At 43.9% G+C, this 18460-nt stretch overlaps 2 protein-coding genes across 2 annotated transcripts in view; both read right to left on the bottom strand.

Annotated features, from left to right (window-relative positions):
• LOC115406113 (gastrula zinc finger protein XlCGF71.1-like) overlaps nucleotides 1-16943 on the bottom strand; it is a 143270-nt gene extending 126327 nt beyond the window's left edge. The window contains exon 1 of the mRNA XM_030116018.1: nucleotides 16882-16943. Within this exon, the coding sequence (XP_029971878.1) occupies nucleotides 16882-16898 (17 nt within the window). The 5' untranslated portion in view covers nucleotides 16899-16943. The remainder of the gene's footprint in view (nucleotides 1-16881) is intronic.
• A 23-nt stretch (nucleotides 16944-16966) lies between these two features.
• LOC115406112 (oocyte zinc finger protein XlCOF22-like) lies at nucleotides 16967-18031 on the bottom strand (the record flags this gene model as incomplete). Its single annotated transcript, XM_030116017.1, has 3 exons — nucleotides 18011-18031; nucleotides 17174-17758; nucleotides 16967-17091 (listed from the first exon to the last, which is right to left on the bottom strand). Coding segments are annotated over exons 1-3 (726 nt in total), but the record flags the coding sequence as incomplete, so codon positions are not given.
• Nucleotides 18032-18460: the final 429 nt, after the last annotated feature.

Raw genomic sequence — 18460 nt, 5'->3', positions numbered from 1 at the left:
GAGTGAGGCGAAAATGGACAGGTTTTTAAGCTTATTTGAGCAGCTTGTCAACAAAATTCCTGATAAGCAGTAGTAGAACACAAACATCCCTACACTGTTCTTTTTTAAGATGGTTATTTCACAGCAATTTATATGTACATATTATAGTTATTTGTGTTCATATTATTGATAATTTATTTGTTCATAGCATTGTATTACGGCATTGTTTTTCGCTTTGTAAGTAGTTACTTCATAATTTAAAGAAACAGCACTTTACTTTTCTTGTCTTGTGTGCAATATCTTTGTTTAAAATAGTTGTTTAAAAGTTGCTGCAGTTTGTGTTCAATAAATCCGGTTTTGTTTAAAGAACTTAGTTGTAATTCTTTTTCTGCTGTGATACAAAAATACAAGCGCATCAAAGATGATTTTAATGTTTTTTTTTCCACACTCCAGGGCTCAGATAATCCTGCACAAAAAATAATTTTGTACGAATCATATTTATTTTAAACCAGTTTTCAGAGGTCAGTGGTGACAACCATAAAAAGAAAAAGTTCAACTTTTCATTTTTACATATTTACAGGCCATTAACTGACAGTAACCAGTGACTGACAATATGACGATTCAGCTAATATTAAGGAGCTATGGAGGTAAAGCCATAGTTGTATTCTGAATCAAGTATGAGTTAGAAAAATAAACAGCCCTTCTTTTTCCACAGATTTTCTCATTGTTCTCATTTCATGACTGATCTTGTTGTACAGTATATAATTTGTGAAACAAGTTTTATTAACGACATTTTGAAAAATATTTTAACCACACAAGAACAAAACTATTTACAGATGTCAACGCTCTCAGCCTAATGAGCTTCCTGGATGAGCAGAGCAGCAAGTCTGTCTCTTGTGGCACTCCCAGACCTCTCGTCGTGGGCAAGGCCCTCACGTGGAGCTTGTGGGTCAAAGATGTCCTGGGCAACATCTGCATCTGGCTCCAGCAGGTCACCATTGTCCAAGCACACATTGTGCAGAAAAGCACATGTTGCGATCACTAGTGGAGCAAAGGCTGGCCTAACCTCCAAAGCCTTGAAAAGGGTAGACCGCCACCTTGTCTTCATTATTCCGAATGATCTTTCAACTACTGAGCGAGCCCTCGAATGACGAAAGTTGAAACGTCCCTGCAATGCACCGATGACAGGCTCCTTGTATGGTGTGATGACAGCTATTGGACTGTCCAGACAAGGATAGCCACCATCACCAAGCAGGAAGTATCCTGTGGGAGGATACTGTCCAGCAAGGTAAAATGGACTGTTCTTCAAAATACGGGTGTCATGGATTGACCCTGGGTAGCCCACAAAAATGTCCAGGAACCGTCCCTCAGCGTCACAAATGGCCTGCATATTGATGGAATAGAATCCCTTGTAGTTCAGGTAGTCCAGTCTGTGAAGTTGTGGTGGTTTAATACGAATGTGGCAGCCATCTATTGCACCCACAGCGTTGTTGAAGACCTGGTGTCCTGCAAGTAAACCAAATCCTTCTCCAACTGCATCCAGATCTTCTGCCCTTGGGAAGTGGATTACTTTTTTCAGGTTGTTCTGTATGTGTCGTGCCACTTTGTTGACAATCCGATGGACAGTAGATCGGGGCACACTGAAGACAGATGAGACAACACGGTAGGACAGTCCATGAGCGAGCCAATAGACATAGATCAGGACCTCCAGTTGACTGCCCCAGCCATGATCTTCCACGTCCCTCTTTAGCAGCCTCTGCAAACCCTGCATTGCTCTCCTACTCAGGCGAAACTCTTGCCTCAGTTCAGCCTCCGCATTGAACCACAAACGCAATATAGGGACGTTGTAGTTCAGCCTGCAGTAGGCCACAGGACGACCACTCTGGAAAACAAAAAGGTTGATTGGTTTTACTGAACAGGACTTGGAATTTGTTACAAAATCAAAGGATATGGGCACAAATACACCAATATCATGATGCATGCACATGTGCTAATGAGTTTTGTTGTTGTAGTGTGTTATATTGAAAAGTGTAATATTTTTCTCCCCCTCATGTACGTGGAGTGGACAATATATTACAAACCATTTTTCAATATAATGCAGCCCAGTACAAAATAAGTTCGCTCGGCCTGATATGTTTGTGCTGCACAGTTGATTTCTGAGCATTTATTTGTCAGACCGTCATCGCGGTCATATTGCAGCTGTTGTCACTGAAGTTATTACAATGTTTCCATTTCGTGACATCTGCCGCTGTGCTACTGTTACTAATCGCACACTGATTATAACGTTTTGTAAAGTTTTTCTCCAGGGGCCAGTTTTTCGCCAGATCCCAAATTAATCTCCGTGGTTTAATACATTTTCTAGTTAGATTCTGCATAACTTATTAGTGCTGGGCCACACCATTGTTGCCGCCAACGGCTATTAACGGCGCCGTTATGTGAACACATTAACGTTACATACCTCCAAATAATTCACAAGTGCCAACAGTCGTCGATATTGGCGTCTTCTCCGTGTGATTCTTCTTTCATTCATCAACCGAAGCATGATGAATGACAACAACCCAATTGCAGCCGCCAGCTCCATGTTGCTCCTCTTCTGCTTTCTGCTCTAGTTTCCTGATATGGTGTGACGTATGCGCAAATGTAACTCTGCACTCGCTCACGTGCCAGAACGTGAATTACGCAGTGACGTAGCAAGTGTTGTCCCAATCCCTAGGGACGATCACAAAGCACTACCCCTTATGGCTTCACTTCTAGGGTTAGTGGTAGTGGATGAGGGCTAGGGGTAGTGAGTGAGGGCTAGTGGTAGAAAGTAGGGGGTGTATTGGGATTCACCTAACCACCGTAGCCTCTTAACACAGCCGGTCACTTGACTTTAATCGTTTAATCATCGGCGACCATACGTCTACAGATGTCAGTGTGAGAAATAAACACATAAAATAAACCTCAATCGCACTTCGACTTAATTTAAAGCACAAGGTATGATGGCATTTTGCGATATGTTAACAATGTTCCAGTCATTTTGTGAAAAAAGAAAATAAAACACAGCGCGAATACCCTGTGCCATAATGTGAAATTGTGGTTGTCAAGATGACTGGCATTCACATGCTGCTCCCTCTAGTGGTCACACATTCTTGCCATATTCCAGTCCTGGGTCTGTCAGGAGCCACTTCTAAATGGCTTATGGCACAACAGAACAGCCATATGGCATCGCCACCTAGTGGCCAGCCACAAGCCATTTTTGGATCTCGGCGCTGCTGAGCCGAAGAGGAGGAGGATTGAAGATTTCATTTCAAAGAGACAAGAAACGAAAGCGTCTCACGTTCACGCACGAAGCAGAATCCAGTCTTAAAAGCTGCACAAACCACAGTAACGTTAGCATGTTAGCCCAGACTGAGTGGCAATAAATCACTTCTTCTGTTTTCAAACAGCTCAAGCACCGTTTCCACTCTTTCTGACACACATGCTGTTTAATGCTGAAGCTTTCTGCTTTCAAATCACTCCTGTTGTTTCACTTTGAACAAAAACTGCAGCTGCAGCCTCATTTCTGTCTGCTGGCTTCTAAACAAATGGAACAATCCTCCACCACTCACATTCATGTCTTCATTCACACTTTTACTAACCTGTTCTGTGAGACTTGATTGGAGGTTTCCACTTCTTACTGAACCACAGTTTGTTCACATTTCTCCAGCAGCAGCAGTTAGTCGTTGCTTGATAAACTCTCTCAAAGCCTGAACTGAACTCATTGTTGCTGCACGAGATGAAATATTTCCTCTGTGAGAAACGAGTCACACGACAACACAGCTTCAAACAGCCTCCAAAGCTGCTTCTTCTCTCACTGTTTCCGGAAGATCACAAACAGCGTCCAGCTTCATACTGACATCCAGTGGACACAGAGGGAACTGCAGCCTATCAGCCTCACCTCAATCAGTTGCAGCTCTTTTATGAATGGACTGTCCTGTGTGTGTTATACAACTCTCAGTTTAATCATCTTCATCTGTGAGACATAAACATTTAATCAAATTCAAATGCTTTGAATGAGAGACAATATCTGGAATTTCTCATCAGCTGTAAATTCTCCGGAAAGATGCCCGAAATCATTTGGGGAATCATAACAAACCAATCACTGTCAATGTTGAAGAAAGAAGAAACTTAAATAGGATGTAAAGTTAATTCACAGCATAATTCATGAAAGATTCAAAAAAATGTATTTGTCTCTGAGTGTGTCATTCAAATTGGTTCCCTGTTTACAGACATTTAACACATTTTACAGTATGGATGAAACTATCTAAAATACACAAACCACCAGTGTTTTTCATAGTTTGTCTCTCATGTTTCTAATTCAGCATCTTGTCTGTCAGGTCAGAGATGCTCAGGATAAAAGCTTGATGGTAAAATAACTGGCCATTATAAGACAGAAAAAGGAGCAAGTGTTGCTGGTAGATGAAGATCCAACCTGCTGCTCTCACATATGTCACTGTGACATGATGAGAAGGAGGGACTTCCTGTCCAAACAGAGAAACCTGACTGTCACCATGAGAAACCACACACACTTTACAAAGTTTCTTTTGAGGATCACTGAGCACTTTTAGTTGATGCTTTTAGTGTCACTGCTGCTCCTCCATACATTCACTGGTAAGTCTACAATTCTTCTCTTCCTCTTCTATTCACTGACAGCTGGATTCACATCTCATCATTTATTCACTGATGCTTCAATATTAAATATCCAGAAGACCAAAATAATTTGTCTTTATTTCCCTGAAGACATCATCTGTGAAGACTTGAAACCAATCAAGAATGAAGAGCTCAGTTTGTCAGGCAGCAATGTTTCTCTGTTCTATGAGTACCAAAAAATTTCAGCTGGAGATTTTTTCTTCTGGTATCGACAATATCCAGGAAAACCTCCACAGTTTTTCATCTCTCACTTAGAATCAGAATCAATGTTAAATAATCCAGTTCCAGGACTGAAGATCAACGTGAAAGAGAAACAAATCCATCTGATCATCTCCTCTGCTGCAGTGTCTGACTCTGCTGTGTACTACTGTGCTGTGAGGCCCACAGTGACAGGAAACACACAATCTGTGGACTAAAACCTTTGGAGCAAAGACATTACAATCCTCCATTACATCCACTAGAGGGACTCACTCTCTGTTCAACCTCTGATTTCTGACTCTTTGGGAGAGGTTCATTGGTCATCCTTTATTTACATTCCCCTATTTCAAATTGGACAGGAGACATATTTAATGCTTCTTCTACATTTGTGATATGACATCAATCACTTCATAAATACAGCTTTATTTATTCACAGACCTTTCCATCCATCCATCCATCCATCCATCCATCCATCCATCCATTTTCTATCGCTTATCCGGGGCCGGGTCGCGGGGGCAGCAGTCTCAGCAGAGATGCCCAGACTTCCCTGTCCCCAGACACTTCCTCCAGCTCCTCTGGGAGGAATCCAAGGCATTCCCAGGCCAGCCGCGAGACATAGTCTCTCCAGTGTGTCCTGGGTCTTCCCCGGGGTCTCCTCCCAGTGGGACATGGAGGCATCCAGGAGGCATCCTAACCAGATACCCGAGCCACCTCAGCTGGCGCCTCTTGATGTGGAGGAGTAGCGGCTCTACTCCGAGCTCCTCCCTGGTGACTGAGCTCCTCACCCTATTTCAAAGGGAGTGCCCAGCCACCCTACGAAGGAAACTCATTTCGGCCGCTTGTATCCAGGATCCGGGAAAAAAAAAAAAAAAAAAAAAAAAAAAAAAAGGGGGGGGGGGGGGTAGTGGCTCCTGTTCTGCAACTTGATGGCAACTCCCTTGACTAATCGCACTTGCGCACTTGAAGCAATTGAAGCATTTACTAATGGTTTCTTTCTTTCTTATGTCTATATTCTTGCTTGTGTTGTACGTCGCTTTGGACAAAAGCGTCTGCTAAATGAAATTGTAGATTGTAGATTGTAGATCTTGTCCTTTCAGTCATGACCCAAAGTTCATGAACATAGATGAGGGTGGGAACGCATATTGACCGGTAAATCGAGAGCTTCGCCTTTCAGCTCAGCTCCCTCTTCACCACAATGGACCGATACAACGACCGCATCACTGCAGCTGCTGCACCGATTCACCTGTCAATCTGCCGCTCCATCTGTTCCCCCACTAGTTAACAAAACCCCAAGATAATTAAACTCCTCCACTTGGGCTAGGGTCTCTCCACCGACCTGATCCTCATCCCTGTCGCTTCACATTCGGCTGCGAACTGCCCCAGTGCATGCTGTAGGTCCGGGTTCGATGAAGCCAACAGGACAACATCATCTGCAAAAAGCAGAGATGAAATCCTGTGGTTCCCGAACCGGACCCCCTCCGGCCCCTGGCTGCACCTATAAATTTTGTCCATAAAGATTATAAACCGAACCGGTGACAAAGGGCAGCCCTGCCAGAGTCCAACAGGCACCGGGAACAGGTCCAACTTACTGCCAGCAATGCGGACCAGACTCCTAGTCTGGAAATACAGAGACCGGACGGGCCTTAACAAGGGGCCCCGGACTCTGTATTCCCGGAGCACCCCCCACAAGACACCACAAGGGACGCGGTAGAACGCCTTCTCCAAGTCCACAAAACACATGTGGACTGGTTGGGCAAACTCCCAAGAGCCCTCGAGCACCCTATGGAGGGTATAGAGCTGGTCCAGTGTTCCACGACCAGGATGAAAACCGCCTTGTTCCTCCTGAATTCGAGGTTCGACTATTGCACAGATCCTCCTCTCTTTAGACTTTCCCGGGGAGGCTGAGGAGTATGATCCCCCTATAGTTGGAGCACACCTTCCAGTTCCCCTTTTCAAACAGGGGGACCACCACCCCGGTCTGCCAATCCACAGGCACTGTTCCCAACCGCCACGCGATGTTGCAGAGACGTGTTAACCAAGACAGTCCCTGCACATCCAGAGACTTAAGGTACTCAGGGCGAATCTCGTCCACCCCCGGTGCCTTGCCACCAAGGAGCTTACCAAACACCTCGGTGACTTCAGCTTGGGTGATGGACGAGTCCACCTCTGGGACCTCAGCCTCTGCTTCCTCTACGGAAGACGTGGCGACGGGATTGAGGAGGTCCTGGAAGTATTCCTTCCACCGTCCTATGATATCCCCAGTTGAGGTCAGCAGCTCCCCACCTCCACTGTATACAGTGTTGGTGGAGAACTGCTTTCCCCTCCTGAGGCGCCGGACGGTTTGCCAGAATTTCTTCGAGGCCGACCGATCGTCCTCCTCCATGGCCTCCCCGAACTTTCATAAAGATCAAATGCAGTTCAATGTGTATTGCAGTGATAGAGAAACCAGAACATAAAATAGTGACAACACTCGGTGATAACAAAGATTGACTTAGAAAAGGATACGAACAAAACCAAGTAGTTAGATCAACAGTTTAAAAATTGTAAGTGTCCACTATTTGTTCTTTCAGAATGCAGCCACACGGTCGGGGAAAAGACCAATATTACCTGTTGAAGCAGGTTGGAAGGGCCAAAATGAAGAAGGCCTCTTCTCATTATTTGAAGCAGGAATGTAAAGTAAATCTGTATCTTGAGTACAGATGTATTCAGTGGCTTTTAATGCACCACAGTTCTGAAGTCCTCTGACAGTGTCATTTCTTTTGGGAGTAAATACATTTTCATTTCTCAGGGGAACCAAATGGAGGTGGTGGAGTGGAAGACTTCTTCCATGTGGATCATTTCTCTCTTTTCTTTAGTTTATAAATAAATGGTCAGTTTTATCATTCATATAATAGAATTTGTTAATATTTATTGTTAAATGACATGTTGCTATTTATTTCTATTGACTTATTTTAAATAGAAATCATAAACGGGACCCATATAAATATCTGACTATATGGAGGTAATTTATGGTAATTATATCATTGTGTTCATGTAAACATAGTGAGGAAGTGAAGCCTACTGCGGCTCACTGTCCTCTACCGTCATGTTGTCATTGAATCTTCTTTGTATTTATTGCAGTGGGAAGATGTGGCCTCTACAGTGGAGGCAAAGGAGAACTCCAAGAACACCTACACACCTGCATCTATAGACTGAACACTAAACATCCAAAAGTTTCTTTAAACCGTGAACATCGGTCATTTGTCAACTTGACCAGCTTCTTTTTCAAAAAGCTGTTACTTCATCTTTCCTCTATTAAATCCCATCATCACATCAACAGTACGACATAATTAGTATTACAAAACATTTTGCTCTCTGCTAAAGAGACCCTTTTTTTTCCCTTTTTTCAAGATGTCCCACTATTTGAGAAGCACAGTTGTAAAGGAATACCGACTACATGGACACAGACAGACTAATTTATTGATGAAAAGAAATGACATAAAACTACCAGTATAACATTCATTCATTCATTTTCTGCCACTGCTCCCTTTCGGGGTCGCGGGTGGCTGGAGCCAATCCCAGCTGCTGTGGGCGAAGGCGGGGTACACCCTGGACAGGTCGCCAGTCTGTCGCAGGGCTGACATATAGAGACAGACAACCATTCACTCACGCATTCATACCTAGGGGCAATTTAGGGTGACCAATTAACCTACCATGCATGTATTTGGACCGTGGGAGGAAGCCGGAGTACCCGGAGGGAACCCACGCACACACGGGGAGAACATGCAAACTCCACACAGAAAGGCCCCAAGCCCCGGCCGGTATTTGAACCCAGGACCTTCTTGCTGTGAGGCAAGAGCGCTAACCACCACGCCACCGTGCAGCCTCCAGTATAACATATAAAGAGATCCTGCTTCATTTGTCTTTATATGTTATACCTCCAGTATATAAAGTAAAAGTAAAAGTTTATTTATATAGCACATTTACAAGCGGCTTAGCCGTGCCAAAGTGCTTCACACAAGTGCAGAGAATAGAAAACAAACAAAAAACGGTGAAAAGACAAAACAGCACAAACAAATTAAAACACATCTCAAACTCGAGCGCCAAGGAAAGACCTAGCTGAAGGCCAAGGCAAAGAGGTGGGTCTTCAGCAGTGATTTAAAAATTCCCACAGACTCGGCCGCACGGATGTGGGGGGGAAGGGAGTTCCACAGCCTCGGGGCAGTAACAGAAAAGGCTCTGTCCCCCCTGGTTTTTAGCCTGGTCCTGGGAATGAAGAGGAGGCGTTGGTCAGCCGACCGTAACGCTCTGGAAGAGTTGAGGGGGCGGAGAAGTTCGGTCAGGTAGGGAGGGGCGAGGAGATGAAGAGATTTAAAAACTGTTAAAAGAATTTTGAAATCAATGCGGTGGCGGACGGGGAGCCAGTGAAGGGAAGCGAGAACCGGAGTGATGTGAGCGTGTTTTTTGGTGGAGGTGAGGAGTCGGGCGGCAGAGTTCTGGACGAGCTGCAGGCGGTGGAGTTGGGCTTTATCAATACCGGTGTAAAGACTATTGCAATAATCCAGGTGTGAGGTGACAAAGGCGTGAATGGCCTGCTCTAGCCCCGCCTGGGGAAGGTAAGTTTTAATTTTGGCTAAAGTCCTCAGGTTGAGAAAACTTCTTCTGATGACTGCGCTGATCTGCTGCTCGAACTTGAAGGAACTGTCGAAGACCACACCAAGATTCCTGACAGCTGGCTTGGACTTCAAGGCAAGAGTACCCAGGGCGTTGGAGAGAGATGCTGGGGCGGCTTTGCCAAATACAATAACCTCAGTCTTATCCTCATTGAGGTTGAGGAAATTTGCTGTCATCCATGCCTTAATGTCAGACATGCAGTCAAACAGAGGCTGGAGAGCAGCAGGGTCGTCGGCCTTGAAGGGGAGGTACAACTGAACGTCGTCCGCGTAGCAGTGGAAGGAGATATTATATTTATTTATAATATCTCCTAAGGGCAATATGTATAGGATGAACAGAATGGGGCCTAATATGGAGCCTTGAGGCACACCGCAGGAGAGGGGGGCTGCAGAGGAGGTGAAGTCTCCCAGCTGAACAGAGAAGCTCCTGTCAGTCAGGTAGGAACGGAAAAATTCCAGAACTGTACCTCTGATGCCCAGGTGTTCGAGGCGAGACAGTAGGACCCTGTGGTCCACTGAATCGAAGGCGGAGGTGAGATCGAGAAGCACCAGGACCACAGGGCTACCTGAGTCCGTAGCTAAGAGCAGGTCGTTAAGGACTCTCAGGAGGGCAGTCTCTGTGCTGTGGCCAGATCTGAAACCGGACTGGAATTTTTCAAAGCTGTTATTATCTAAAGACAAATGAAGCAGGATCATAATGACAATGGATCATAATCTCTGTTGTTATCTCCAGCAGACAGCACGTTCACAAGAGGAGAGGAGTTAATCCTAGAAACCTCATCAAAATTCAAACTAAATCTGCAGTAGAACAAAAACCCACAATAGTCAAATGTGGACTGTGACATATCTGATCCCTCTCCTCCAAATCATTGCTTATTTGTGACTTAATAACTGATCATAATTTAGATATATTAAACCTCACTGAAACCTGGTTAAGGAAGGATGAATATCTCAGTTTAAATGAAGCAACCCCAAATACACGTCAACTATCATATTCCCCGAGATTCTGGCCGAGGCGGTGGAGTAGCGTCCATCTATAACTCTAATCTTCTAATCAGGTCTGGAACTAAAACCAAGCATAAAACCTTAGAAAGTCTTACTCTGAATCTCATTAACTCAACCTGGAAAACACAGAAGCCAGTCCTGCTTGTTGTAGTGTATCGCCCCCCTGCTCCATAGCCACTCTGAATTTTTGTCTGAATTTTCAGACTTTCTCTCCAGTTTAGTCTTAAAGGAGCTATCCGTGATTCTGCACAATTTTGAGCCCTGACTTCAGTTTGAAATGTTGGCACCGCCCCCGAGCTCTCTGACTGGTTCCTCACATTGAGAAAACCCTCCCACTCCCCCCTCCGCTCTGCTCCCACTCAGCGTGCACGACGTTACATGCACATTCCATACGCGTGCACAATCCTCCGGAGGAGAAACAGCAGAAGTCACTTCGACTCTATTTTGTTCAAAATAAATGGCCCCTTCGTCTCAGGTAAACCATATTTTACCTTGTCACTACATGTTCAATGCAGAAAGTAGCTTGAAAAAATGAATTTGTAATGTTCACTCCGCCCCCGTCCCCACTGCTGCTGCTGCTGCTGCCAGTGGAGCAGAGAGGTCTAAATCCTCAGGCCCTTTGCGGGGCCAGATATCCAAAACACGCTGATCAATGTGTGATTTTTTTTCACATAAATATAGCATGGACTTCGTAGTACATGACGTTAAAAGCATTTTTCTCGTCCTGGTTAAATTAAAATCGCGGATAGCTCCTTTAGGTTCAGATCAAATCATTGTCGTGGGAGAATTTAATATTCATGTAGATGTTGACACTGACAGCCTTAACATTGCTTTCAGTTCACTACTTGATACAGAAGGTGAATAAACCTACTCATCACTTTAATCACACCCTCGACCTTGTTCTCACCTATGGTATTGACATTGACCAATTAACAGTTTTTCCCCACAACCCTGTACAGTCTGATCACTTCCTGTTATCATTTGAGTTTAGGTTAACTGGTTTTAAAGTACCTGGGAAAAAACTTACACTTAGAAGATATCTGTCAGAAGATAATGTGACCAAATTTAATGAAATGATCCCATCAATATTAACTTCACTCCCATCTGTTGGCCCAATGGACAGCAGCATCAACCCCACTCAGGTTGATTCAGTTGTAGATGAAGTGGCAGCTTCACTGTACTCCACACTTTACTCAGTTGCTCCGCTGAAGTTAATAGCATTAACCCAAAGGAGGATAGCTCCATGGTATAACAAATAACTGCAAACATTAAAAAGATCAGCTCAAAAACTAGAGAGGAAATTGCATCTAACCCAACTAGAAGTATTTCTAGCAAGAAAGTCTGTTAACTTATAAAAAAAAAAACCTTTACGTAAAACTCGAACTGCCTACTATTCATCCTCAGTAGAAGAAAACCAGAACAACCCCAGGTCCCTCTTTAAAGCTAGGGTTGGCGATTTGAATTAGATACATTTTTTAAATACTGGTTAAAATGATCTTTATGATCCGATGGGAAGCAATTCATAACGTGTTTTTAAAGTAGTTTAGAAAATATCCGCTATCTACAGCAGGAGTAAAACGGGAAAAACAGCAACCAATCATCTTGACGGGACACCTTTTTTTAAACCAATCAAATCCCTTCGCCGTTCGACTTTTTTCGGGAGGTGGACGTCAAGCCCTGGCGTAGCCTGTCGTAGCAACGCCGTGGCGGCGACGGGGGAGTATACTGAGGCCTTGACCCTGGTTCAGTGTGCGCGTAGAAGGACGGAGCGTCGTTGCAGAATGGCGGAGACGAATGTTTGGGGCTTTACTTACCGGTGAGTGCGCCATAACTTGGCGTAGTGTAAATAAAGAAAAACGAAGAAACGAAGTGCTGAGGACAGGTTACGCCAGGGACGCACTGGACGCGGAAGCGCCGCGCGCGCCACGAATGTCTCCGCGTCTCCGCTCCCAACGGAGCTCCTCCAATGGGGTGGGAGCTGGGCGGAGCCTTGGGGAGATGCTACATTCGTGCTACATGCTAGTTTTCCAAGATCGCCAACCCCAGCTTTAATACCATAGCTAGGCTGACAAAAAGTCACAGCTCTGTTGAGCCTCAGATCCCCTCAGCCTTAAGCAGCAATGATTTTGTAAACTTCTTTAATGACAAAATCATAACTATTAGAGATAAAATTGAAAGCACTCCCCCCAAAGTGATCATAGACCAACCAACCACATCCTCAGATCTGTCAGTAGAATCTGACTCACAACTACTTATGCCTGGTTCACACAGGAGGCGCCGCGCACCGAGTTTCAGATCGGCACCCCTGTTAACCTATCTGATGGTTCATACAGGAGGTGCGGGGGAGCGCCGCGCACGTAGCGGCTCGCGCTGCCTGCTCCGCTCCCCTATTTTTTCCGCGAGCGCCATTTGTCAAGCTGGATCAAGCATATCGCACCAGACAGGAAGTCAGGAACGGAAAATACGAGAGAATCCGGTCAATTTTCAAAATAAAATTAAGTAAAATAACAAACTATGTTGCTTTTCGGTTTTCTTTTTCAGATAAACACACACACACACACACACACACACACACACACACACACACACACACACACACACACACACACACACACACACACACACACACACACACACACACACACACACACACACACAGGGAGAGAGAGGGCGAGAGAGAGAGAGCGAGAGAGAGAGCGAGAGGGAGGGGGGCAGAGATTCACGTGATGTTAAAGAGACACAGGACAGGGGTAGGAGAGGCAAGGGCTCTCCACAGGTTACCAAAAGTCACAGTCACATCAGGTAGACCCATGTTTAAAGCGCTCGTAAATGTGGAAAACTGAAAGAAGGCAGAAACAACCGATCACTGCCGGGCTCAGTCGATGTCTGACCGGCGCACAGAGCGCAGCAGAAATGGCTTCCTGTATGAACAACCAAGCGCCAGCGCGCGTGGAAGTGGTGCCTCGGCATCCTGTGTGAACCAGGTGTTAGTTTCCATCCTATTGAACTCTCAATTGTGGCCTCATCTAAACCGACAACTTGTTCATTAGATCCAATCCCAACAAGTCTGTTTAAAGACATTTTCCCCCTGATCAGTACATCAATATTAGATCAGATTAACTTATCTTTAGTGACAGGCTATCTTCCACAGGCTTTTAAGGTCACTATTATTAAACCTCTCCTCAAAAAGTCCACTGTTGATCCAAGTGTTCTAACAAGTTACAGATCAATATGCAACCTTCCCTTTTTTTCTAAAATCCTAGCAAAAGCTGTTGCAAGTCAGCTTTGCGACCATTTATACAATAATGACCTATTGGAGTCTTTTCAATCAGGTTTCAGAGCTCATCACAGTACAGAGACAGCTCTGGTAAAAGTCACTCATGATCTTCTCACAGCCACAGATAGAGGACTGGTCTCTGTTCTGGTCCTGTTAGATCTCAGTGCTGCATTTGACACTGTTGATCATGATATTCTACTACAGAGACTAGAATATACTATTGGGATTAAAGGTTCAGCCCTAAACTGGTTTCAATCATATTTAACAGACAGGTTCCACTTTGTTAATGTTAATGACGATTCTTCAGCCCGGATCAAAGTTAAATATGGAGTCCCACAGGGTTCTGTTTTAGGACCTATACTCTTCACATTATACATGCTTCCTGTAGGGAACATCATCAGGAAACACTCCATTAACTTCCACTGTTATGCAGATGATACACAGATCTACCTATCCCTGAAACCAGATGACACCGATCAACTTGTCAAATTAGAAGCTTGTCTTAATGACATAAAAACCTGGATGAGTCATAATTCTCTCCTCCTAAATTCAGATTAAACAGAGGTTATTTTATTTGGCCCAAAACACCCGAGGGAAAAATTATCTAATCAAATACTGACCCTAGATGGTGTTGCTTTAGCTCCCAGTAAAACTGTGAGGAACCTGGGAGTGATCTTTTACCAAGACTTATCCTTTAACTCGGACATTAAACAGGTCTGCAAGACCTCCTTCTTTCACCTGCGTAATATTTCCAAAATCAGGAACATGCTGACTCAAAGCAATGCTGAGAAATGAATCCATGCATTTGTCATCTCCAGAGTAGACTACTGGAATTCCTTGTTATCAGGGGGTCCCAATAACTGCCTAAAAAGTCTCCAACTCGTTCAAAATGTTGCAGCAAAAGTTCTCACAAGAACCAGTAGGAGAGATCATATCACCCCAATATTATCTTCTCTTCACTGGCTTCCTGGTAAATCTAGAATAGAATTTAAAATCCTCCTCTTAACCTATAAAACCCTCAACAACCAGGCCCCATCATATCTTAAACAGCTATTGGTCCCATACTGTCCCAGGAGAACGCTTCGTTGTCAGAGTGCTGGTCTGCTGGAGGTTCCCAGGTTCTCTAAAAGTAGAACAGGAGGTAGAGCCTTTAGCTATCAGGCTCCTGTTATGTGGAACCAGCTGCTAGTGTCTGTAAGGGAGGCTGACTCAGTCTCGGTTTTTAAGACGATACTTCAACATTTTGGTAAATTGGCCCATTTAGGGCAATTCCCTAGTCATTTAGAACAGCCTACTTACTTTTTTTGTGAGGGCGAGCTGTTGTTTATTCAGCGGTGGGTCTGAGGAGAGCTTCATGGCGGACATAACGGAAGTGGATGGTACATTTGCTTCCCTCGTCAAACTCATCAAATACACAATCCAACAAACCCAAAACACTTTGGTGGACACGTTATAATCCGCACATTCACAACGCTGTGAAATATTAATGCAAAATTACGAGATTGAGTGTTTTTTGCAAAGATTGCTAAGACAGACCTACTTACTAAACATGGCGTCTGGGCGTAGTAATCTCAAAAGAAAAAGTAGTTCCCAGTATTTGCTTCAATGTCGTAACGCTACAATATTATTTGTTGGTGTTCCACAGCGTAGTGAATGTGCGGATTATAACGTGTCCACCAAAGTGTTTTGGGTTTGTTGGATTGTGTATTTGATGAGTTTAACGAGGGGAGCAAATGTACCGTCCACTTCCATTATGTCCGCCATGAAGCTCTGCTCAGACCCACGGCTGAATAAACAACAGATCGCCCTCGCAAAAAAAGTAAGTAGGCTGTTCTAAATGACTAGGGAATTGCCCTAAATGGGCCAATTTGCCAAAATGTTGAAGTATCGCTTTAAGACCTTTCTATTCAATAAAGCTTACAGTTAGGGCTGGTTCAGGCCTTTCTTTTAAGCCGGGAGCTCGTGTCTGCGCTCGCTCGCTCTCTCTCTGTCTCCGTGTGTGTGTGTGTGTGTGTACCTCAGGAAATGTTATGTAACTGTTCTGTAAGGTGATGTTGGGAAAATGATTTGTGGATTTATTGTATAAATCTGAGAACCTGTGTCCACTTTAATGGAAATAAAATGATCTCTCCCCTTCTCTCTCTCTTTCCACTATGGGAGACTAAAAAGTCAGAACAACAAAACTCTGGATGAAGAGGCTGTCTTTTAGGTGGACTAGAGCCATGATTGAGGGATCGCAGATAGAACATTAATCGCGGCTGATCCATTGATCTAATGAGACAACCTGGACTCAATGGGTGCAAACAGTTCTAATTGGGCATCAATCAAAACAGCTGATCCATTGATTGAGGTAACCTGGACCCAGTGGGTGTAAGCGTTTACTTAACCCCGGGCTTCTACCATGTGGAACCAGCTCCCAGTTCTGCTCCTTTCTCTCCTTTCAATGGAATTTCATTCTATTACTACGTGTCATTGATGATTGTTCCTCTTATAATCTGTGTACTCCGTTTATATATGAAATGTATGTCGATATAAGAAATGTACCTGTCTGTCCTATCTCCTTCTCTTTCTGTCCCCTCACCCCAACCGGAATACCAGAAAGCCGCCACCTCTGAGCCTGGTTCTGCAAAGGTTTCTTCCTGTTAAAAGGGAGTTTTTCCTTTCCACAGTCGCTTATGCTTGCTAATGTGGATCTGTTGGGTTTTCTCTGTGAAAGTGTCTAGAAACAACAACATTGCAATTGGCACTTCATAAATAAAGCTTTATTGAATTGAATAATGGATAAGATCTCCGAGGAGAGTTTCAATTTAAAATTCATGAAGTCCGTACAACTCTAAAGATGTTTCAGTTGCAATTTGTGTTGTAAAACTGTAGAATGGAGTTGGAAGAAGTAAACTTACGTAATCCTACTCCTTCACATTATCACTTATTGAAGTGGCATACATTCAACTCCCACAGTCTTTATGACTCAATTACTTGATGAGATTTCATGTGGAATGACGCTGAACTACGATCAGTGAATCTTTTCCCACGTTTCACAAGAGCACAGCTTCTCATCTGCGTGAGTTCTCATGTGGGCCAACTTAATACTCTGATAACAGAAATATTTCCCACATATTACACAAGAATATGGCTTCTCATCTGTGTGAGTTCTCATGTGGGCCAGTTTAAGACTGTGACGACTGAAACATTTCCCACATGTTTCACAAGAATGTGGCTTCTCACTTGTGTGAATTCTCATATGGACCACTTTAGAACTGTGATCACTGAAACATTTCCCACATGCTTCGCAAGAATACGGCTTCTCACCTGTGTGAGTTCTCATGTGTAACCTTAAACCAGATTGGTCCCTAAAAGTTTTTCCACGTTTCACAACAATACGGCTTCTCACCAGTGTGAGTCTTACTGTGTCGTATCAAAAGACTTCGAGTGGAAAATTTTTTCCCACATGTTCCACAATACGGCTTCTCACCTGTGTGAGTTCTCAAGTGGAACAACAATTGACTCTGTCTGCTGAAACCTTTCTTACACGTTCCACAGGAATATGGCTTCTCACCTGTGTGAGTTTTCACATGGACCACTTTATCACTGTGATGACTGAAACATTTCCCACATGCTTCACAAGAATACGGCTTCTCAGCTGTGTGAGTTTGAATGTGGACCAACAAACCTTCCCTACGAAGGAAACACTTTCCACATGTTTCACAACAATATGGCTTCTCACCTGTGTGAGTTCTCATGTGTAACCTTAAACCAGACTGGTCCCTAAAAGTTTTTCCACATGTTTCACAACAATACGGCTTCTCATCTGTGTGAGTCTTATCATGGCGAATCAAAAGACTCTGACTGGAAAATTGTTTCCCACAAGTTCCACAACAATGCGGCTTCTCATTTGTGTGAGTTCTTAAGTGGACCAACAAATGAGTATGTCTGCTGAAACTTTTTTTACATGTTCCACATGAATACGGCTTCTCACCTGTGTGAGTCTTATTGTGGCGAATCAAAACACTTTGACTGTAAAAACCTTTCCCACAGGATTCACAACAATACGGCTTCTCACCTGTGTGAGTTCTCAAGTGGACCAACAACTGAGTACGTCTGCAGAAACCTTTTTTACATGTTCCACAGGAATACGGCTTCTCGCCTGTGTGAGTTATCATGTGGCGCAACAAATCATTCCGACGACTGAAAGATTTTCCACATGTTTCACAAGAATACGGCTTCTCACCTGTGTGAGTTCTCATGTGGACCAACAAGTGACTCTTTCTACTGAAACTTTTCTGACAACTTTCACAAGAATACGGCTTCTCACCTGTGTGAGTCCTCATGTGGACCAACAAGTCATTCTTTCGGTAGTAACTTTTACCACAGATTTCACAAAGGTCCTTCTTATGATTGACAATTTCTAAGTTCTGACGTTTTTTACGGACAGTTTCAGCAGATGTTTCCTCACAGAGAAGCGTTTCACATTCAGCCTGCTTCTCGGACACAGGAAAGTTTTCCACACGCTCACTATCAAATATGCTGATGTTTTTTAGCTTTGTATTTATCGTTGATTCTATGTTATGTTTCTTCAAATCATGGACTTCAGAGTCATGAAAGAGGAACTGATTAGTGTCCCGTACTTCTTCTGGTTCACTCAGGTAACCTTGCTCCTCAATACTTTCAAACTTCAGTG

This window comes from Salarias fasciatus, chromosome 18 (assembly GCF_902148845.1).
Source record: "Salarias fasciatus chromosome 18, fSalaFa1.1, whole genome shotgun sequence".
Taxonomy (NCBI): Eukaryota; Metazoa; Chordata; class Actinopteri; order Blenniiformes; family Blenniidae; genus Salarias; species Salarias fasciatus.
Note: the sequence above shows the minus strand (reverse complement) of the source record. Positions and strands in the feature narration are given on the sequence as shown.